Source organism: Pituophis catenifer, unplaced genomic scaffold (assembly GCF_029215685.1).
Source record: "Pituophis catenifer annectens isolate HBS135680 unplaced genomic scaffold, rPitCat1.0.hap2 SCAF_3, whole genome shotgun sequence".
NCBI lineage: Eukaryota > Metazoa > Chordata > Lepidosauria > Squamata > Colubridae > Pituophis > Pituophis catenifer.
In genome coordinates, this window is record NW_027256883.1 from 127,198,810 (window position 1) to 127,221,773 (window position 22,964).

The window sequence follows — 22,964 nt, forward strand, 5'->3', positions numbered from 1 at the left end:
TGTATTGCAGAAGCAAATTTGTTGACTCGCCCCCAACCCATCATCCCGTCTTCCATCGCACAAATCTATTTTCCAGTCGGGATGATGGGGTGGGGGCGAGTCAACAAATTTGCTTTTGCAATACGAGGCTAATAGGGATGAGTTGGGCAAGCAGACGTATCTTATACGATTTGTATGATGACACGGATTTGTGCAAACTTGAGCTTGGATTTTTAACCCCATTCCTATCCTAAGGAATATCCCATTGCAAAAATTGATTCCTGGCAAGAGACCACCAAAAGCCCTACTGATGGATGTATATAAATTTAGGTTGTTCTTGTGTGTTTAATTCTAATGTGCCTCACTTTACTTGCTTGCACTGAACTATCTTTCCAGTTTTCCTCAGTCAAATTAATTTGTATCCTTTTATGTGGCAGAAAGCACTGTTACCCAGATAATTAGAATCAATTTTTGAAAATCTTTCTAATCACATGCACATGGCACTCAGTTTAGAAGCTGCAAGTACTGGAACTTTGCTGGAGTAATGGTTGGACACCAGCATTTGAGATAATTTAATAGATGGGCGGAAGATTTAAGTTTTCTCTTGAGGATTGCAGACGTATTCATTTGCTTGCCAATCTTCCAACTGCGAACTCTGTAATGTCAAAAGCTGAAACAGTCTCTTTGGTCAACCTGGCTTGGCTTATTTTAAATCTCCATTGCATTTTCCCTTGCATGCTGGATGTTATTTTTTGAGAGATGACAGGAGTATTAAGCAGAACTTTAAATGTGTTTTTAACTTCCATTGAGACTATACTGAAGTTTCTTCCCAACCTGCTGCCCTCCAATTGAGGATAGAGAACCAACCACCATAATGCCCATCTTCTCCGATATCAAGGCCACTGACAAAAGGACCACTAATTCTCACCTTGAGGAAATGCACTATGGAACAGAGCCTGTTCCATCGTGGACATCAACAAAGAAATGGCAGATGTACCCATCAGATCTCCCTTTCTGGATATCTCTGACATACACACCCCAACTATACCCCAATTTCATTAAAGGAAAGCACAAATTTAATGCTACAGTGAAGCCAAGAAGTCAAAATCCCTATTGCAGGGAACAGATCTTTTCAATGACAATAAACAGCAGTAGAAGATTGGCAGGTATGCCAAGTGAGGCAAAAGTCCCAACTGGAAGAAAAGCACGATGCCTGTCGTCAGTAGTTCCTTCCATGATACCCTGTACACTGCTATTCTAATAGCAGCAGGAAATAAATATATTAAAAGGACCCAGGAAAGATCTTTCCAAACTAACATTGTTAGTTATCCCCACCCCCACTCCTGCTCTTCCAATTTGCACTGCTGACTGCAGGATAGGAAAAATTATCTTTGTAAGATAATAATTAGAGTTGGATCCACCTTATATCACTTTTTTCCTTATCAGATCTATAAGCATAAATTTGTCAGTGTTTATTGTTCCCGGAAATCTCTCTTCATAATCAAAAGGAGCCTGAAAAATGTTTTTAGGATTGTAAGCCCTTTAGCAACTCTTTGGGTTAGGGCAGGGCCAACCATTTCCCTTTTTTATCTTCTTCTGAGCTTTTCTTGCTGTTATGAATCTTCATGACATTTCATTTATCCTCCAACTTGTTTTGCTGGAGTAACTCTCTTCTTCTTTTTCATCCATTGCTAGAAGCTCTGAAGAACTGCAGATAGGGACAAGTAAGTCCACCCTATAGCTCCCCCACCCACCCACATCCCAGGTTTTTGCTAACCTCCTTGAGTCCCTCTCCCCTCCAGATCATATCATATCAGAGTATAGGATCTATGGCCTATCAGGTTTATCCAGTGAACTGGGCTTGAGCCCCAAGGAGATCGCCGGAATTCTTTTAAGCCTGTTTAATAACTTAATAGGCTAAACATTCCAACAGAATTCCAACAAAAGAAGAGGATCAAAAAGAAGAGGATATTATGAATTGGGACATGACTCAGCGTCAGAATTGATGCTGAGTCATGTCCCAATTCATAATATCATCTTCTTTTTGATCCTCTTCTTTTATGCTGTTATGGCAGCATCATACAGATGAAGCGCAGACACTCTGACAATGCAAAAAAAAGGAGCCAAGTGGGAAGACACCACTTCCAGCAGCTACACTCACAAAAGGAAATTATGTATCAGGGCACAGCTCATTTTACCTCTTTTCTTTCTCCACTCCTGAAATAAATAAACCCCCTTTCTAAGAAGGTTCAAAGACAAAGACCAGATGCCCCTTTGGATATTTTGTTCTTGTATTACCATTTTCTGGTTTGATATCAGACAAAAAATGTGCTTTGGTGAAACCATTAATAACAATGCAAAACAGAATATTTTATTAGAGCTTTAAATGAAGCATTTTCCACAAATGCTATGTGAACCATTGGAAGAGTTTTGTTTAAAAAGATAGATGCACCTATAATTACCAGAAAGTTGTATGGTATTTTGTGTACTTTTACGTACTATTCAACAGTTCTGCTACCATGCATCTTCTTCCCAGAGCTCGAACACACTTGTAAGACACGGAACTCAAAAACGCACCTGGAATAATTTAAAAATGCATTTAACACGCATATATTATTCAACAGAAAAGACTTCAATTTTAAAAAAAAAAAAAGCCAAGCTAAGACTTGAACCCATACTTCTGTTGGGTGAAGTTCTACTGAGCAGGATGCTTCCACTGGAGGAAAGGAGATAACTGTTTGACTTATTCTCCTTCTTGAAAATCTGCGCCTGAAAACTGGGAGACTCACCCTAAAGGGCAAGAAGTAGTCTAGGGGCCTGAATTGTGTCTCTTTCCTTTCTCCACTACAAGTATCCTCTAGAATCTACAGTCTACAGTCCCTTTTACTCAAGGAAGAAGCCCTTCTATTTGTTGAAGGTCACTTCTGAATCCAATGGTCTTTAAGTCCTATTGTGCTTTACTCTGTTACATAGAGAACAAAATTGTAAGCAAGATGGGCGTTTTTTATGTTTCATGATGTACTCTGCCAACCTTGTTGAGATGGGCAGCTATAGAAATCAAATCAAATCAAATCAAATAAAAAAAATAAAAAAATACATGATAGTAACAGTTGAGTTGTAGATCAGAAAAAGCACATAACTACATACCAAGACTTTCATTTTCTCCCTGGACCCCATAATATTGGAAGCCACTATTTTCTAATGTAATTTTAGTGCAGTGGTTACTTGAGTCCAGGCCATCAGTTAGTATACAGTACAACGTTTAAGCTCTACCAACGTAAGCAGAGCACTAACACTTACTGAAGGCCTGGCAACCATAACTGGGATTTTAAAAGGCACATTTAAAGGCTAGAAACCTCTATGGGTGCCCTATTAAATGAAGAAGAATGGTTTACTATTTTAGCCTGTATTACTACTTTTTTGTCTACGTCAATGCTAGAAAATAAGGTTTTTTTCCAAAAAGATACACAAAAAGGATACAAGAAAGGATACACTTTTCATGACACAGTATTACTGCAGTATTTACGCAGGAATGTTTCTAAAGAAGAACAGCAGAATGTGGTTTAATCCTTTTATTCTCTGGGGGTTTTTTTCCATCTAGACTGCCAATTTTGAAATAGTGATCATCATTTAAAAATTTGTAACCAGATATAACCTAAAGAAATGGGCACAACATCTGAAATCTACAACAAATATTTTACACTATTTTATGTTATCTGGAAAAAAGGCTCTACATCAATTTTGTTAAGCTTCCTCATTTTTTGTGCTGTTTTCCAAGGTGACAATCTTTGGCAGAAGCTAAGCAACGTACATCTAGAACACATAACTATCATCCAAACTAAATGCTGCTTACACAACTACATTAAATATATTTGTTCAAAATATATTCACTGAATTTACACAGCAGGAAGCCACTCTTGTCACAACAGTGTTAGTAAATTACTCTGTGCTGTTTCAACATAAACCCAGAGATAAAATTGGGGGAGGGAAAGAGCCATTTTCATAATATACGTTTCCCTTGACTCTGCAGTTCGAGGTATACCTTCTGAATTCGCTCCAGACACTATAAGCCTAACACCACATGCAGGCACAATGAAGAAATGTGTTCATTAAGGTTAGCTATACGCATTATTTTAGTAGTGAAATCTGGAATAGAATGTGAAGTATGAACAGAGACAAGAATTCTCCTTGATTTAACTCTCAGCCTTGGAAATGGAGAGGTCTGGAGCTAAGAAACAGAACTAAGAGTTCTGTTATGGTGGAGGACCTTGAAAGTTTTAGAACTTTAGAAGTTTGGAACTTCTAAGCAGACCATCAGGGTGTAGCCTTTTCTATCAAACAAAGGGGTGAGGCTGGCAATAAGCTCTAAATCGCAACAGCTACAAAATGGTTCTAGGTTTATGAAATTAATGGAAGATTACTTAAATCTCTTGAGACCTGATGATATCATGAGAATGGCACACACGCGTATTTACACCGTACAATGGATAACTAATGAAGATTTGTGTGCTACGTGGTGCCTACGGGCACTGTCCTAACCTATGAATTTATAAACGGCTTCAGTCATCAAGCTTGGCTTTTTTTCCTGCAGGGCTGGGTTAGTTTCTATCTTTTTGAAATAGAACTAAAGGACATAATGCTCTGCTTTTTCTGCAGAATTATAGGGCTGACCAGGCTGTTGAAGGAGCTTCCTTCATCACTACTCAGCTGTTAACGTAAATAATCTGGCAGTAGAGAATCTGGAGAATGCTGGTTTAATCTTTGTATTCTGAACATTTATTCACAATTTGAGAAACGATTGAGCAGCAACAAACAGAATGCCTATTATTTTATTGTCAGTTTTCTATTTCACTGTCAAGTATGTTCCAAGTGGCATACAAAGCATTCCCTCCTCCAATTTTGCCCACAAATTGCCTATAATCAATTTGAGAATAGAAGTGATTGATCACCTGGTGAACTTCCATGACTATGGACTTGAAAGCTGAGTTTCATTGATCCTAGGTGAGCATCTTAACCATGTCAACTTGCAAAGCTTTCAAGTTGCCATGAGCAGGACGGAGGGAGAACTGAAGTGAATTCCATACATTCTTTCTGACCGCAATCAGAAGGAGGGTGTTAGGTTTCACAGCCAAAGTGGTTAATAGGAGAATGTGATTTATGACATGGCCAGAGAGGAGGGGAGAGACAGGGTCATAGGGGAACGTAAATCTACGTAGGATCAGTCCTAACTGCATCCGAGTATTGCCGGAATGTTGCTCCTAATAAATGACTATATTTCCTTTGAAGTTTGGATCATGGCTCATGAATTAATTAGGGCATCTTTTGGAAACTTGACAAACCACTTGAAAGAGCAAGCAGTGCCTGAACATTAATGATTGTTTGTGCTTACAAAAAGGGTTTATCAGGAACAAAACTTTTAAATTTGGCCTCAGGCACTTTTGAGATACAGTGGATTTAAAGGAGTGTTCCACCCTGTCTGAGATGAAAAGAAAAATCTGAAACTCTTTTTGATATCTGTAAAAATAATTCATCCTAAAATTTTTGAACAAAAGTTTTAAAAAAAGAATTTTTAATTAGCTAAGACATATTCAAAATATTTATTTAAAATATTATTGGTTGCTTTAAGGATGAAAAAAACTAGTCAAGCCAAAACTGTGGGCTCTAACATCATTACTCATTATCTGTGAAATCTTAGCATTAAGGATATTAAAAACATTAAAAAGAAATGGCTGCAAGTTCGGGAAATAATACTAAAAACATGAAAGATTAAGAGGTGAGTGTTGAAATCTCATGAGATTTTTTAAATGATTATTATTTATGTTTAGCTATCCACATCATAGTACAATATCATGTGACAGTATCTGATGTTGAAACATTTGCTATTCCCAAAGTTCAATCAATCTTAAATTTAACGATCGAGAATGACTGGTGTTCTAATCCAAGACAATTAATAAGCTAAAACAGCCTCCTGCTTGCTGATAGGCGTCTAGATGGTCTGATGCATTTGGGCCAGTAACTCTCTTTTAGCTACCAACCCCTTAAAGGGTAGCTATGGGGAAAATAGGAGGAAGGAGTATTGTGTGTGTTTGCTGCCTTGAATTATTTACGAAGTAATAAAGATGGGATTTTAAAAATCTGATAAATAAATGCACATCCAGCATAGCTAGATGTGCCATTTGATGTGATTGGATGCCTAAAGATTTGGTATCCAGGATCTCAGGATTGTTCTAAACATAAACAATATAAATGAAACACCAAACCATTTAAGTTTTTAAACAAATACAAAGGTATTAAAGGACTTTGCCTAGTAATGAAAAATCAGATTAACCTTTTTGTGACAAAATTCTAAAGGAGTTCCTCTACCATTTAATTGAGAACAGAGCTAAATATTTCACAGTTCAGGAAGACTAGACAAAATCACAAATTACAAATGGATTCATTCAAGGCTAATTTTCGTTAGTGAAATATGTCACTTTAAAAATGTAAAATTTTTAAAAATGTAAAAATGAAAAATGTATTGATTCACCAGAAATCAATATTGTTTAAATAAAATTTAAGATTGTGACCTAAGTATCACTTTGGTTAAACTGTGTCTGGGCTATTGCTTCAAATTCTAGAGCAGGTATATGCAAAACTCATTTCCTAGGACAAAATACTCCAATATTCATAAGAACACTTATCTTCCAAAGTGCACCAATCCACCATTCATGTATTTTCCCAGTGAGAACTCACTTCCTGTTCCTGGGACAAGGAGTTTTGTATACAACTGCTCAGCAGGTAACATTCATAATGTTCCTTTATTGGAAGGGGGGGGGGAAGCTACCCATACACAGAAAATTAAATTTATCAATAGAAAAAGCCCAATCAGCTCTTTTCCTAAAATGTAGCTGTGAATTTAAAAAAAAAATAGAACAGCAATTAAACTTATAAACTATTTTATATAAATGTTTTCATACACAAAATGGGTTGTGAGAATGTAACTTACTTTCAGGTTTTTTTCCCTCTATCTTTTCTCTTGTCTTTGGAATCTGGCTTAGGTCTTGCTGATCGAGCGAATTGCTAGGTATTTATTAAGGAACAGAAACCTAATTGCAAGTCCTAGCAAAAGCAACCAATTAACACAGAAAATGTTCAGACAATAAAGACAAGCAAACTAAAATGTTATAATACTGACAACAAGGCATGAAGAATTAATTAAAAATAATCATCAATGGTTTTATTAACAAATAATCCAAATACATTCTGATTCTGCCACATTTTATTTGTAACTGTTGCAAGTAATCTTTTATCTCATGGGGAAGTGATGATGAAGCTAACAAAACAGTCACAAATGGCCCCAATAAGTTCAGTAATTAGGCAGCTGCTCATTCAATTGGAAAGCTTTCAGTCTGTTTCAGGATTATTTGGGAGTTATAAAAAAGATAAGCACAGAATGGACATTTTTCCCCCTTCATTCCTACTAGGTATAGTGGAGATAACCAAATGTTCTTTAAACTCTTCAAAGAATTATACTACTTTAAAACTTAGCAAAATTGAAATTCATACTAGAAATAAAGTTCTGCATTACAACTTATCATTCTAGGGAAAACCCATTCCCAACTGTTTTGAGGCAGAGTCTTAGCTTACATATAAAGCCATTTTTTCCCCTAAATAAGCAATTGTCTAGAATCAAATACTAAGTCATTTATCTTGATTAGAAACTATAATGGCTTTGTTCACACATTGTAGCAAGCCACAAAAATCACATTTTAAATACAGGTAGTCCTTGACGTATGAATTACAGTTGTTAAGTTGGGCTGCTCTTTAAATGGATTACCATGTGACCATGCCTCATTTTACAACCTTTTGTTTTTTTGCAGCAATCATTAGGCAAACACCGCAGTCACTAAGTGAACAAAGCAAGCTCATTGTCAGCAATTGGTATTTTTTTTTGCTGGAAATTGGAAGTAAATGCCAGTTTCCAGGAAAAAAAAAAACATAAATCAGTTATGTGACTATGGGAATGCTGCAAATGGCTGTAAATGCAGGACAGTTGCCGAACACCCAAAATGCAATCATGTGACCATGAGCATAGAGGGGAAGCGCAGCAGTCAGAACTCTGAATCCAGGTTGTAAGAACCTTTTTTTGGGGGGAGGGGGCAGTTGTAACTGCAAACGGTCAAGGGAACAACTGTAACATCAAGCAGTCAATTAAAGGACGAATTCGAAGTCAAGAACTATCCATAGACACAATGTGTAATGCATGATCCTCACACCTGAACCTCAAAGAGATACTCCTACAGGATAAAGCCCAGTAAGAGTTTATACTTCCAGAAAATAATATTTGAATTTATCTGAGTTGTAGGTGAAAATAAGCAAAGCTTACTTGTGTTCAAATATTATACTAAATGGAGGATTCTGAGACTGCCCAGTTAACTAAAATGAAACGGAACTTTAAATTGAAGGATACAACCACCATCGGCTTATCGAATAAGAGATATCCATTTGTTTCCTTTAAAGCTTTCGCAGCTGCTTTTTCATTAGGAAGGCCAATAAAAGCTTGTCCTTTCATGCGGCCTTCTTTCATTAAGCGTATATCAAACCTAGTGAATGCCAAGAGAAAACAATTTATTATTTTTTGATTTGTTCACTATCCAACGGAGTGGACCATTCCTACAATTTAATAACTGTTTCAGATCATATACCATTCATCCAACTATCTCTTCAAAAAGCTCAACACAGCTTTTTTTTTGGTAAGATGATATTCTATACAAAAATTTCCACTTAAACCAGGTTATTATTACAAAGCTTAGAATAAAAGTAGAGTATTTTCTGAAGCCTTGAATTTCCCCTATTAACTTTGGCTTATTTTGATACATAATAAAAATGTATCTGTCAGGTTGCTTTTTGCTAGCACCCACAATTTCTAGCATCTATGTCTGCAACTGATTCCCATTAGCATTTTTTAAAATTATCTATTCTATAGACCCCATGTTTTACAATCTATCAATGTATATAAAACATCACCTTCTTAAAACATTAAGATATACTTTATCTGCCGTGTTCTTTTACTCAAGATGTCCATATCTAGCTTGCTTTATTTTTTGGCTTGTCCATTGCCATAACTTTTTTTTAGTAATATTTGTCTCCGAACCTTTCCACTTTCTCTCAGTTCTATAGTCTCTTTCCCATCCATTATCTAATCTATATTCTTAAATTACTAGAGGGGGAATAAAATGTCTTCTCCTGGAAATATATATAGTTCAGATTGCTTGTTAAGGTATACGTACGTACACCCACACACATCTAAATATAAAAATATTTAGAATATTATAAATAATATTATTGTTTGATGTATCCAGGTACTTACATTATTCGTTCAGTTTCTGATGAAAAGTCAATGTATCTTCCAAAAATAAATTTCAAATCCTAGATTGAAATAAAAGCATAACAAAAAAAGTTAGTAACCATAATCAAAGAGCCAAAACATTCTGATCCACTTCCAGTTACCTTTTCTTGAACTTGTTTCGATAAATTCTTCACATAAATTCGGCAGTTTGGATCTCCGGGGTCATAATTTTTGAACACAGAAAATGTTTCCATTTCTGAAACATACACAAAATTCAGAATATTATTTGCGGTTTGCATATTGGGGTAACTTGCTTGATTAAATATTTAAAACTGATTATAAGACTATAGTGACAGACCAAAATTAAAAAGTTAATATCACATGGAGATATAATCAAATTCAGTATTTCCACGGTATGCTACAAAATGTTCTAAAAATTATAAAGTCACCTTTTTTTGAAATTCTGCGTTTTTCTAACTCTCTTTTAGAAACAAATTCTGAAGGAATTTCATCCTCCTCATCTTCTGTGTCCTCTTTATGATTAGAACTGGGAGTCGGGAAAATTTTTCCAAATCCTTCATTAGCTATATCTTCAGTTTCAGAGTAAGAGTCTAATTTTTTTTTCAAAAAAGATGCAAAATATTTAAATGTTGTTTAATCCAGTCACAAGAGTTGAATGAACAATTTAATAGCATCAGCATAAGGTAAATTTCAGCATCCTTAATCTCACTGAATTAAAAAAGCTTAAAAGTATTCCGGATTGATGCCATCATCATCATAAATAGTAACTGCTAGAACAGAAATTCACAACAGACATGTCTGAAAATGCTATGGTAATACCTAAACAATTCAGAACATTTGTGCTACCTCCACATAAATGCAGGTAGTCCTAATTTATTGACCACAATTGGGATTGGCAATTCTAAGCAATAATCATAAACTGAACAATCGTGTGATCACACCCAATTTATAATGGCATCTCATCAAGTTTTGGCTGTACTGGTTAACCAAATCATCCACAATTAATTGTGATGTCATGTGACCACAACTTGTGACCTCCTGCCGGCTTCCCCACTAACTTTGCTTGTTGGGAGCCAACTGTGAAGGTCGCAAATGACAATTGCATGACAATGGGGCTTTGTAACTATCATAAACGCACAAAGGTTGCCAAGCGCCCAAATCTCAATCATATGACTGCAGAGATGCTGCAATGGCTGCAACTTTAAGAAGCGGTCATAAGTCTCCTTATTCGGTGCCAATGTAACTTTGAGTGATCACTGAATGAATGGTCAGTAAGCGAGGACTGTAAATTTAATTCTTACATAATATTTTAGAATGCTTAAAGCAGTATCTTGCAGAACTTTAGCAAGTTCTATTGGTATTATTTTTTTACTAGAAGTTAAGGAAGTAGCTTGCCTAAGCCCAACTAGCTAGTTCCTCAGAGAAAGATCACGGAGATTAGCAATTTGATTCATTCCTCCCACACTAGTGCCCATTACAAGAAATCTAAACTGTAAGTTGTCAGTAAGCAAACACACATTTCGTACCATCATTGTGCTCCTTTTCCAGGCTTTTCTGAAGAATAGTAGGCGTCTCTGAAGAAATGTTAAATTCAATCTTCTTGATGCCTATGGTTTGTGACTGCTCAAACACATCTGAAGGTGTCAGTGCTGGGTGCAAATTGCTGTTCAAAACACAACATGTTCATTTAAAAAAAAATGCTAAACAATATTTCCCCACATCTCCTAACCATTTTACATTTCTTTGAAAGCACTTTGATCAGTGGTGGGTTTCAATTTTTTTTACTACCAGTTCTGTAGGCGTGGCTTGGTGGGTGGCACTGCTTGGTGGGCGCGGCTTGGTGGGCATGGCAGGGGAAGGTACTGTAAAATCTCCATTCCCACCCCACTCCAGGGGAAGGTTATTGCAAAATCCCAATTTCCTCCCAATCAGCTGGGACTTGGGAGGCAGAGAATAGATGGGGGTGGAGCCAGTCAGCATTTTTACTACCGGTTCTCTGAACTACTCAAAATTTCCGCTACCGGTTCTCCAGAACTGGTCAGAACCTGTTGAAACCCACCTGACTTTGATCTTTTATACATGAGCAGGCAATTAAACAATCTAGTATCTTTCAGCAGACATTCCTTTCTGAACTAGCTGTGTGCTACAGATTATTTGGAACAATGTAATTTGAAAAATTAAGGTACACAGGTAGCCCTCGACTTGCAACTACAATTGGAGCCTAAATTTTGGTTGTAAATTCTTAAGTGACTGGTCATTAAGCAAGAACTTACTTGTAATTGTTTATCGATCATATTTAGAGACTGTCTATCTCACTCACAAAGTGACTCTTTAGCAACAGTGCAGATATTACTTCAAAATGCATCTTCCATTTTTATTAATTGGGCATAATATTGAGACGTTACTCTTTTACTAACTCAAAAGTGCTGTTCAAAAGGCAACTGAACTTGCTTGGTTTTTTCCTTGAAAATGTTTCACTTGTCATCAAGAGGTTTCGTCAGTTCAGCCAGAACACAGCACCTTTGGGACAGCCATGACTTGGATGACTGAGAATCTCCATAGACACTTTTTATTAAGGAAACATATTTTGATCACTCTTCTGAATATTCAAGATGGCTCAGAAATATAAGCTTGTGGTGAAAAAAAATATTCGAACATTAGAGTAATTTTATTAATTCCTGAGACAAAAGTCAGACAGGCTCTCATTATTATAATCAGGTATTCAAAAACCTTTAAATAAAGTTGCTCCTCAGAAAAGATGGAATTGCCATCTCTGTGTACTCCTGTAGAAAAACATGATTGAATATTTGCTCGGTTCAGCAAATCAAGAAGCTGAAGAAATATTCTATACCTATAGTGCTTGGAGCTAGTAGACCTGGAAATAATCTAGGGGCAAGCAGGTGGACTAGAGAACTAATTTAACTCGGTTATAGTTCCCCTGTGCATCTACAGGCAGAAGTTTAATACTGGGAGAGAAGTCAAACCTCAACTCATTGTTTTTCACGAGCAATTCTAGTTAAGGTATTTCTGTCTCAACAGAAGCCACTGTATGCTAAATTAAACTTCAAATGCTTTCTGCAAAACTGTGAGCTACAACCTCATGTTAAACATGGACTTTAAGCATGCTATAATTATCGCTATTATTTTTAAAAATCCACATTTAATATTTTTTTCAAAACCAGCTTAAGGTGATATTTTCAATTCCCACTGAGTCAAAACCCAGGAAACAAAAAATAATGTATATTCCTTATGATCCACATCACATACACTGTATACTATGATGGATCTGGATAATCCAGATACAGCTTGCCTTAGACTTTCAGCCCAATTATTGGCTACAGAATAATATGACTGGGTAGACATTCAACACAGCAGCTTTTTTAATCATTTAATGTACATATCCTAGGAGAAAATATGAGCCACGGTGGTGCAGTGGTTAGAGTGCAGTACTGCAGGCTATTTCTGCTGCCTACTGGCTGCCTGCAATTTGGCAGTTCAAATCTCACCAGGCTCACAGTTGACTCAGCCTTCCATACTTCTGAGGTGGGTAAATTTGTTGGGGGCAATATGCTGACTCTGTAAACCGCTTAGAGAGGGCTGTAAAGCACTGTAAAGCGATATATAAGTCTAAGTGCTATTGCAATTGCTATTTTCTATATAGAAATATAAGGCACAGTATATTCCCCAAACATGATCAATAATATAAGCAGGAAAACTGGCTTAATTTACTGTGCAAAGGTCAACAATTAGTCTTTCATTCAAGGCATCCACAAGGGTACAATGAGGTTTACTGTTAATTGGCAATATTATGCATTAACTTTTGTGTCATACCTGGGTAGAGTAACTAGGGAAACATTTAATAAGTCCTTTATCTTTCTTTTTTTTCTTGTGTGACGCTGTTTTGTTGGCATCGGTCGTTTTGGCTGAAGGGTTGCTAGTTCCATCAATTTTGTATATCTAAAAATTGAATATATAGTTAACTTTTTATATCTGTAGAGCAAAATAATTTTTTCTAATGTCTTCTTAGGTAGATATTATCATTTTGGAGAAGGAGAAGCAGTAGCGGTCTGATTCTTGTGTAAAATGTTAATGTCTTTCTAAGAGATCCAATACTGCAATAGAGAGCTATAGCATAGAAACTAAAATGGTTAATTATAACTTTATAGGTTTGTCTCTCCCATGCTTGAAAGCCCAAGACAGCAGAAAATCTACCAAAACGATTCTGATAAAACTTAAGTATGGAGCTTATCCTTTTTCACTTGCAATTTCTTCTCTGAATCACATAATGATTCAGTTGAGTGCAGGGTCCCAAAAGAAACAGAATGCCCCAATAGTTATCAAGTCTGGATAATGAACCAAAGTTGGTATTTAAGTAGCAGGATTGGGTTTCTATGTTGCCATGCTCTAGAAGAGGTGCAAAGAAAGCACAAATCATATCACTTAAGTTCACCATAGCCGAAGGCAAACACTGAACTGCAGTTCTATGCATATATTTGAAACAAGTTGATTTTACTGCTTTCAAGGTTGTATAATGCTGTCTAGGCATATGCTGCAGACAGCATTTCAATAAAAGAGCGTAACTCCAAATTTTACTATCCATTAGGCTAAAAGAAACTAAAACTTGCACCCAAAAGATAGTACTTTGCTGAAGTCTTATCAACCTTTCTTTTTCTTCTTCATCGGCACTTTCATATTCAGACTCATCTTTATTTGAGTCTTGGCTGTCGTCGTCTTCAGGCAATGGAGGATCCTCAGGAGGTAAAGGAGGAGGCAAGGGGATATACTCTTCGTACTAAACAGAGTAAAACATAGAACTTCTCATTACTTAATCTCTCAAGTATTCATTTAAATGCAAGAATTCTTACGCACACATAAACATACACACTTATACAATATCACACTATGATCTATGGAGTCATATTCCCTATCACATACATTCCCAAATGGAAAGTCAACAATTAAATCAGAGAGAAGCCCGAAAGGGGACTAAGCAAAACATTCTTCTGTGTATGCAACTTTTTAAAAAAACTATCTGACTGCAATGAGAAGTTGGAACAGGAATTACAAACTGCAATTTCGTATTCTTCATTTATTCTGGATTATTCAGATTAATGATACATAGTTTAATATTTGAAGACTATCAAAATCGCTCCAGTTGTTCCGAGAGATGCTCCACAGTGGGCTGAGTAGTTCATCTATTGCTCCACCATGAGGAAGAGCAACAGAAATGAAGACTAAAAAAGTGGTAGAAAACTCAACAAGATATTGCAAATTTGAGCTAGGCTGAAACGTAGCCTTTTCCATTTTTTTTTTATTTATTTATTTATTTATTTATTTATTTATTTATTTATTTATTTATTTATTTATTTAATTTATTTATTTATTTATTATTTAAATTTTTATACCGCCCTTCTCCCGAAGGACTCAGGAACACTAAAACACACATATACAAAACTTAAAAAACAATTTAAAAATATATTAAATAATTTGGCCCCGATATTATTAAAAAGAACTAAAACAACCATTAAAAATCATGTTTAGGCCAGCCCAGCTTGTTGGAACAATAACATCTTGAGAGCACGGCAAAAGGTGCGTAGGTCAGGGATCATTCATATCTCCGTACTCAGTGGGCTGAGTAGTTCATCTATTGCTCCACCATGAAGAAGAGCAACAGAAATGAAGACTAAAAGAGTGGTAGAAAACTCAACAAGATATTGCAAATTTGAGCTAGGCTGAAACGTAGCCTTTTCCATTTTAGGGTCTGTGGCAAATCTTTTACCACAACCTAGGGAGAAAATGTAAATTCAAATTATACTCTATATGCACAATTGCTTTTGTTCCCAGTATTGTAAACAGCAAGGTTCCTTACCATGGGTGGCCGTGCAGTAATTGGCCCAAAAGGAGGTGGAAGATTCATTTTGTTCATAAGATGCAGAACCTGAAATGGAATAGTAGCATAATATTCAAATGGCAATTCTTAAAAATATTCCAAGGGTTTCACATAATTATGCCAATGATCTTTGGAACAAAAGTGTGCCATATGATTTCAAGCACTGTGTGTGTGTGTGTGTGTGTGTGTGTGTGTGTGTGTGTGTATACATACACACACATATTACAGATTTGTACAACTATTTCATACTGCACAGCTAAGTAGAAATTTGCATTTGAGGAGCAAGTTCTGGACTTGGGGGGAAAAAGTAGGGGAAGATTCTTTGTGTGAATATTAAATTACCTCATTTAAGCATCTTTCAAAGGAAGATTTATAGAGACATATTTTAAAGCACAATGATCTATTAATATAATGTAGTAATTCAGGAAGAAGGCAGTAAGTTTCAATTATTATCATTCCAAAAACAATGGTGCAAAATGAAGCAAATTAATGGTTTGAGCACACAAGAAAATGTGCCTAGGATGCTTCCAAGCTTCTAAAAATAATTATTATAAATTTGCAATTTTAAAATAGTCAAAATAGGATTATTAAAAAACTATAATATTTGCCTAAAAGTCATATTTTATAATAAAGAACTTGAAAAACAAAATATTATTGCTCAATATTATTGCTACTTATGGTGATGCTTGAAAGTTTATATAATTTTAAACAATTACTGGTACTTACCTTTTAAAATGCAATTATACCAAAAGACAATATGACTTTTAATGCTTTTGCAGATCATGTATGAAAGGGGTTGCTTCCTACTGAATTTTTAACTTCTCTGTAAGGCCTAAAAGGAGTGTTTCCTTCTGTGACCAGTTATTGTTCTGCCCCAGCTATGGACCCAAAGAACGCAGCACACACAAAGTCCGTACAAACCTTAATTTACTAATTAAAGAATACTAATGAGCTTTCTTAGTAGTTGTTTGAACACAAGTACAATAAATCAGTCTTTTCTGAACAAGGGCTGTTAATTTAACTTCATTAACAGCCGACAAGAATTCAAAGAATAATAACTCAGTTCTGAGGCCCAGTATTTCAGATAACCATAATCTTACTGTGGTTGGCAGAATGCCCAGAAGCAATTTGCAGGAAAACTGATAAAGAGAGAAACAAGAGCCAAATCAAACGTTTTCTGTAATCAAAACACGAAGGAATTTGAACGAAGTTGTTTCCTGCAAATTGCATCAGTCGTCGTCCTTCCTTAAATAGGCTAGGAGAATGGCCAATTAGCCCCAAGCCTTACTCTCGAGGAGACTTCCTCCTAAGGAGCCACTCCTGCCTTTTCGCAGCTCTGCGCACATGTGCATCGAGAAGAGGCTCCTCCTCTTCTTCCTCTTCACTTATGGGAGCTTCTGGAGGTTGTGAAGGCCCTGGCTGAATCCCCGCCTCTGGCACCACTTCTTCTCCAGCCTCCTCATTGTCTGACTTGAGTGCCAACTGCACAGGCTGCTGGCGCAGCATCACACCAGCCTCCTCGCTGTCGGAATCAGCTACTAACTGCACAGGCCGCTGACGGGCCACAACTGTTATTTCTTCTTTTGATCTCATAAACATGCTTACGTTTTTCGGGAGTAAGGAACTGCAAGGTTTGGATTCAATTAGCCTTGGTAATCTTAGGTTGATAGAACAGAGAAGCTGGGTAATAGAGAACTTTTTTTTCTATATTTATTAGTGGGGGAGACGGTGACTACTCTTTGTTTTTGGAAGGAATCATTTTAAATTCAGATTCATCTCCCTTTTGAGTAAATGTGGAAGTTACCAACCTATATTGAAAAAAAAAGAAGTGTTTCTGATCAATAAATTAGGAAGCATCAACTGATAAACAGAAACAGAGATAAAGACTGTAGACCAGAAACATCCTACGGAAGATTCCTTTGGGTCCGAAAAGGAATTCCAATATCTGTGTGGGTGATAATATTACAGCCAAGTGTGAAACCTTCATTTTGGAGGACCAAAGACAGCAGGAATACAGGCATAGAAGGAATACAGTGATCTCTGCTTTGTTCCAAAAGAAAATAGGTGTGTCAATTCTATCTAATACTGAAGATACACATTATCCGAAAGTTTTTCCACCAACTGAATTTGTCCCTTAAATAATTCATTAATAACTTAACATTTAAGCAGTTAATAGCCAGAAGTATTATTTTTGCCACACTTAGGAATAAGCAGAGTTAATACTGTTGAATATTATATTCAAATAAAAAAAGCTATACATACTTACCTGTACATAGAATTTAGGAACACTTGCCAAAGCATTTGCTATGTTGGCTAAGATTGTACTGGACGGTGGGGGATACAAATATTTGAGGCACGAATTTATAGGGAATGTTAACCTGTAGGAGAAAACAATGAGATATTTATATCCCGCCTTTCTATTTTTTCAAATAATTCAAGGTAGCAAACATATCCAACACACTTTCCTCCTTCTATTTTCCCCACAACAACCCTGCGAGGTAAGCTGGGCTGAGAGAAAATGGCTGGCTTAAGGTCACCCAGCTGGTTTCATGACTAATATAGGACTTGAACTGACGGTCTCTTGCTTTCTACACTGGTGTTTTAGCTTGATTAAGTACATTAAGTATTCAAGGTTATACATTTAGACAGACGCTGAGAAATTCTCAAAGATCAGTCTGGCCCCATATAGTCTTGGATTTATTTATTTATCTGCTTCATTGATGCTGTATCCCTCTATTGCAGGGGTGGGCAACTGTGGCCCTTTTACAACCTGTGGACTTCAACTCCCATGAAGTTATGGGAACAGCCTGGCGCTCCCATGTGGCTCCCCTCCTGCGCGAGCTGCACTGGCTCCCTGTGGTCTTCTGGATGCGCTTCAAGGTCTTAGTTACCACCTTTAGAGCGCTCCATGGCTTAGGACCGGGGTACTTACGAGACCGCCTTCTGCCACCAATAGCCTCTCACCGCCCAGTACGCTCCCATAGAGAGGGGCTTCTCAGGGTGCCATCAGCCAAACAGTGTCGACTGGCGGCCCCCAGGGGGAGAGCCTTTTCTGTGAGGGCACCCACTATCTGGAACGAGTTCCCCCCAGAGATACAGAGGATTCTGGATCTGCGCACTTTCCGCCGTGCCCTCAAAACATTCCTGTTTCAGCAGGCCGGCCTGGCCTAACTTTCCCTTTATATTGGTTTTGATTTTATTTTAAACTGGGATGTCTTGAATTATCTAGGACCAGAGTGTTTAGTATATTTTAATTGGTTTTTTTAACGTTTGTATTACATGTATTTTTATCGTTCGCTGTTCACCGCCCTGAGTCCCTCAGGAATAGGGCGGTATATAAATTTAATAAATAAATAAATAAATAAATAAATAAATAAATAAATAAATAAATAAATAAATAACTCCCAGAACTCCTGAGACAGCCAAGCTGGCTCAGGAATTCTGGGAATTGAAGTTCGCAGGTTGTAAAAGGGCCACAATTGCCCACCCCTGCTCTATTGCAATTTTACCAATTTTCTATGTGACCCTGTTAAAATTCACAGCCAATAGCCTACCAACATACTTAAAAGAAACATTATCGGTTGTATTGTTAGTTTTGGGGACATTATGTTTCTCTTTTTAATACCACATGGAACCTACTTTTGAAATGAACGATAATTTCAGAAGCTAAAATGCTGCCCCATACTGTTCAATATATAATATTTCATTTGGTATGTTCTAGTGCTGATGTACACAAACACTGGCAAGTTAGACCTCAACCCATGTAAAATGGCAATACCGAAAAGAAAACATATTGGAAAAAAAATTCAGGAATCAGCATACTCTAACGCATCTTTGCCGAAATTAAATTTGGGGGAATTAGAACACCAAATCAAATAATGGTGGGGTGCAGTGATGTTTTCAGGAAGTACGCGTTCTGTTGCTTTCCAGGTTTTAGATATAATACAAGTTTTATCCAAAGAAAGGGGGAAAAAACCCTCATCCTATGTTACTGTTAAGATAGAATGATTCTGGAAAATATTGTAGTTCTAAGGGTATAAGGGAAAGTGGTTGATCTGCAAAGCTAATAATAAGAGTCCTTTGCTGATTTTGAATTTGTTTACATGTATGCAAGTAGTTTGAGGTTACGATGAGGTAATATTAACACATGATCACAACCAGGTACTAACCCATGGCTAGGAGCAACTCCACTTTCAATTCTGAGACAGCTTAGGTCTTTTTGTCCCTTCTCTTCTTTGACAGGTTCTTCAAGACTAAATAATAATAGCAATAAACAATTAATACATGAACACATTATGTGACAGGCTGAATTTAATCTAATATTCATTCAACAAGCAAAATTTCTAAATTGCTCATTCATGTTATTCCAGTCTGCCTGAATTTTTTTTTTTTTTTTTGTAAAGAAACGCATCAAAGAAATGACAATGCTGGAAAAATACATATAGAGCAGTAAGTTATGCTATTTCTATGAAATTATTAATTTGAGGTTGACTCACAGACATTAATCAAATATCCGAATAAGTATTTAAATTTATGCTCAAATATTTAAATTCATCAATAATGCAAAATATTCCTGTAAATATAAGTGGTCTTTGAATGTTTACAGGTATCATCAGGACTATAAGATAAAAACACTAACAGAAAAAGGACAATCTTAACTTCATTACTAGTTACATTATTATTAGCAGTAATGCAAATATGATTTGGATAAACAGTATGGATCCTTCCATATTAATCACATGAAACAAGTGTGTGTGTGTATTAAGAGATATGTTATTAACTATCTGCAGTATTTAGTTTTCAAGCTGTTACACATCTACTGAGTTTAAAATATTCACATACCTTTTGTCTTTTTCAGAAGGCTGGCTAATTGCAAGACCACTCTCTTGGTCCTTTGCATATTCAACTACAAGAGTGTGGCCTAGAAGATTGAGCTGATGTAGTTTTGATAAAGCCTTAAATAGAATACAACAAGCTAAATGAATCAATGTTATTTTAAAAGAAAAGGATCAATGGTTTTTCAAGCTTTTCATTTTTTCTCTCTTTTAATTTGCCTAGAACTGAGCACTGTAGTGAAAAACACTGTAGAGAAAAAAACTGGTACTCCTCCACTTTCTAATCCTAATTTGCTCTGAAATATGTTGAAACTGACACAAGTAAATGACATCCACATTTTTGCTCCATAGTCCATAGAAAGACACTTTGCTTTTGATACATGACTTAACATATTTGTGTAAATAATAGAGCAAATGAAAATAGCATGGACATAATTTTTGGTACCGCTGCACCTAAGATTTCATAGCACACCTTTTTGAAGCAATAACTACAATATGGAGTAAAGATTGGTGAATGCCATTTGCCTGTGTCAGTTTGATCTTATTTCATAACTAATTGAGATAGCTTGGGGAAAAGTTGAAGGGTACCAATATTTTTGGCCATGTGTGAATAAAGCTGGATCAGAGATGAATAGAAGAAAAACAATATCCCAATTGGTACTACTGTGGACTCTTAAATCAGAAAAATATGGAATAAAGGTAGTCTTGGGTTATGACAGCAACTAGGACCAGGACTGCTGATGCTAAGTGATGGAATTGTAAAGTGTGACCACACATGACTCTATCACTTAGTGAAGGCAATCCCGGCAGTCCATGTTAACATAGTAACCCCACAATGTGCAGGTCATTAAGTGGGAACAGGTGGGAGTCTTAGTTAATAGTTGAGAGGGTGCTGAGACCGAGAGTTAGGAAGTATGGGTAGGTCAACAGGGGCCATGAGAGGATCAGTGGAAGGCAGGGAGTTGCTGCAGGCAGGATCCTTGGAGTGGTGGGAGCAACTTGTGTCTTCCCTGCCAGTTTTCCTGCTGACTTTGGGAAACTGGTAGGGAAAGTTGCAGATAGCATTCACTTGATGCAGTTCACTCTAATGTCATAATTGTGAGCCAGGCACCAAATGCCTGAATCGAGATCATGTGATTGAGGGGATGGGACAGCTGGAACTTCAAGGACTGGTCCCCAGACCATCTTTTCAGCCCATTATAACTATGAATGATCACTGACTAAATAAACGTAAGCCAAGGACTACCTGTATACAATACTGTTAGAATAAGTAATTAATAGCTCTTCCAATATCCCATGGCTGGCTATGACAGCTAACTTCTAAAATTCAGTAACATCTGTAAGGCATATCAAGCATCTGCCTGCATTTACATATAAGTACACAAGTCAAGCAATCATTTTTCATATTAGATTTTATGTATGAGCATCGCTGTAAGAACGCACCAGGGCACCTGAATCTGCTATATGGATACACAATGCTATGCAAGTATGAAAAGCAAATCAATGGGGTAAAATAGTTTAAAAGCCCAATACACACCTGAGTAGCTGCGTTTTCATTGGGAAAAGTTGCAAAAGCTGTATGTTTCTGAAAAATAAACCAGGCATAAAAGTTCGCTTTTTGTACAAAGAGAAAAACATGTCTCTGCACTACAACGTGCCACAACCAAAGTGCAGGTTGTTTTATTCCTTTTTCAAATAATCTATAGAATCGCGATTGAATTCACCATCCTTTTATGAATATATTTGTATCTGTGATCCTTTAGAATGCCCAGCCTCGCTCTTTTGCTCTCTCTCTCAATCAAATTTGTTGCTTTTGTCTGACTACTCGTTAGCTTCGGGCCAGTTGTGTCTCTGGCACTTATAGGAGGCATTTATCTATTAAATTGCCGCCCATCTCACAGGCGCGACTCTGGGTGTAATACAATAAAGGACGTTAAAATAAATCTATTTCCTTCAGATGGAGGAGAGATGACACCCCGAGTATACATCCAATCCATAGGAGATGCCATCCTGTGGCTTACACCAGGGGTGGGCAACTGTGGCCCTTTTACAATCTGTGGACTTCAACTCCCAGAATTCCTGAGCCAACCAAGCTGGCTCAGGAATTCTGGGAGTTGAAGTCCACAGATTGTAAAAGAGCCACAGTTGCCCACCCCTGCTTACACTATTGAAAACTAGATAACACTTTTAAGATATAAACAACCCTGCATGCACCCAGCTGCCTCTTCCCTACCAGCCTGCCGTAGTCCGAAAGGATCCGCACTGACGAAGCCCCAAAGTGCCTCAGCAACTCTTCCTTCTCCGAGGCCGTCAATACGGCGGGCAAATGCCGCACCAACAGGATCCGATTGCTTTTTCCCGGCCGCAGCTGCCGACCACCCATCTCCGAACTGGGCACCGCCATATTGTCCACCCCCCACCCACCCAATGGCGGAGTGGTTGACGTTGCGCATGCGCCTCCGTTTGCGAGACCCGCTTGCGGTCTTGCGATTGAAATCTCGTAGAGCGACACGCAAAAACGGGGAGGACCTAGGAGTCTCGCGAGACTTTGAACGCCCTATGAGGAACTAGCCTCTCAGCCCAAAGAGTTACAGTCTGTTCTCAAAACTAAGAAGTAAGGAGAGTGGCCGGGAAAGTTTGAATATGGAGTGGAGTAAAAGAGAATGTCTAGCTGTGAGTTGCTTTTTATATGACAGCAATATCCGCACAGGGATGCTGTTCTCTTTTGTAGCGAGCTTCCTCAAATTGAACTCGTTACTGCTTTATTCTCCTATCTCGAGATCCACATGAAAAAATATCCCCGACGGGTTTATAGACCATCAGGATCTCCCCAAAAACATATGGGAAGCTTTCATATTTCAACAGTTCCAAGACGGCTCAACACCCATTTACACCATGCAGGTGACCCTCA

At 37.2% G+C, this 22,964-nt stretch overlaps 1 protein-coding gene across 6 annotated transcripts; it reads right to left on the minus strand.

The window, feature by feature from the left end:
- Window positions 1-1,991: 1,991 nt before the first annotated feature.
- RNPC3 (RNA binding region (RNP1, RRM) containing 3) lies at window positions 1,992-22,477 on the minus strand. 6 transcript variants are annotated; one of them, XR_011600241.1, is made up of 17 exons: window positions 22,287-22,477; window positions 21,591-21,638; window positions 20,061-20,173; window positions 19,388-19,471; window positions 17,485-17,596; window positions 15,198-15,266; window positions 13,990-14,120; window positions 13,160-13,285; window positions 10,855-10,991; window positions 9,757-9,918; window positions 9,469-9,563; window positions 9,329-9,387; window positions 8,429-8,561; window positions 6,965-7,038; window positions 2,658-3,517; window positions 2,479-2,556; window positions 1,992-2,080 (listed from the first exon to the last, which is right to left on the minus strand). XR_011600241.1 is itself a non-coding variant. In XM_070941103.1 (15 exons), exons 1-14 carry the CDS (start codon window positions 22,455-22,457, stop codon window positions 6,967-6,969), a joined length of 1,512 nt encoding a protein of 503 aa, XP_070797204.1. In that variant the 5' UTR covers window positions 22,458-22,477; the 3' UTR covers window positions 2,329-2,556; window positions 6,965-6,966. The 6 variants fall into 6 exon arrangements, 3 of the variants coding, with proteins under 3 accessions (XP_070797204.1, XP_070797203.1, XP_070797205.1); XR_011600240.1 differs by lacking the exon at window positions 2,658-3,517; XR_011600239.1 differs by having other exon boundaries at window positions 2,479-3,517.
- Between the last annotated feature and the right edge of the window lie 487 nt (window positions 22,478-22,964).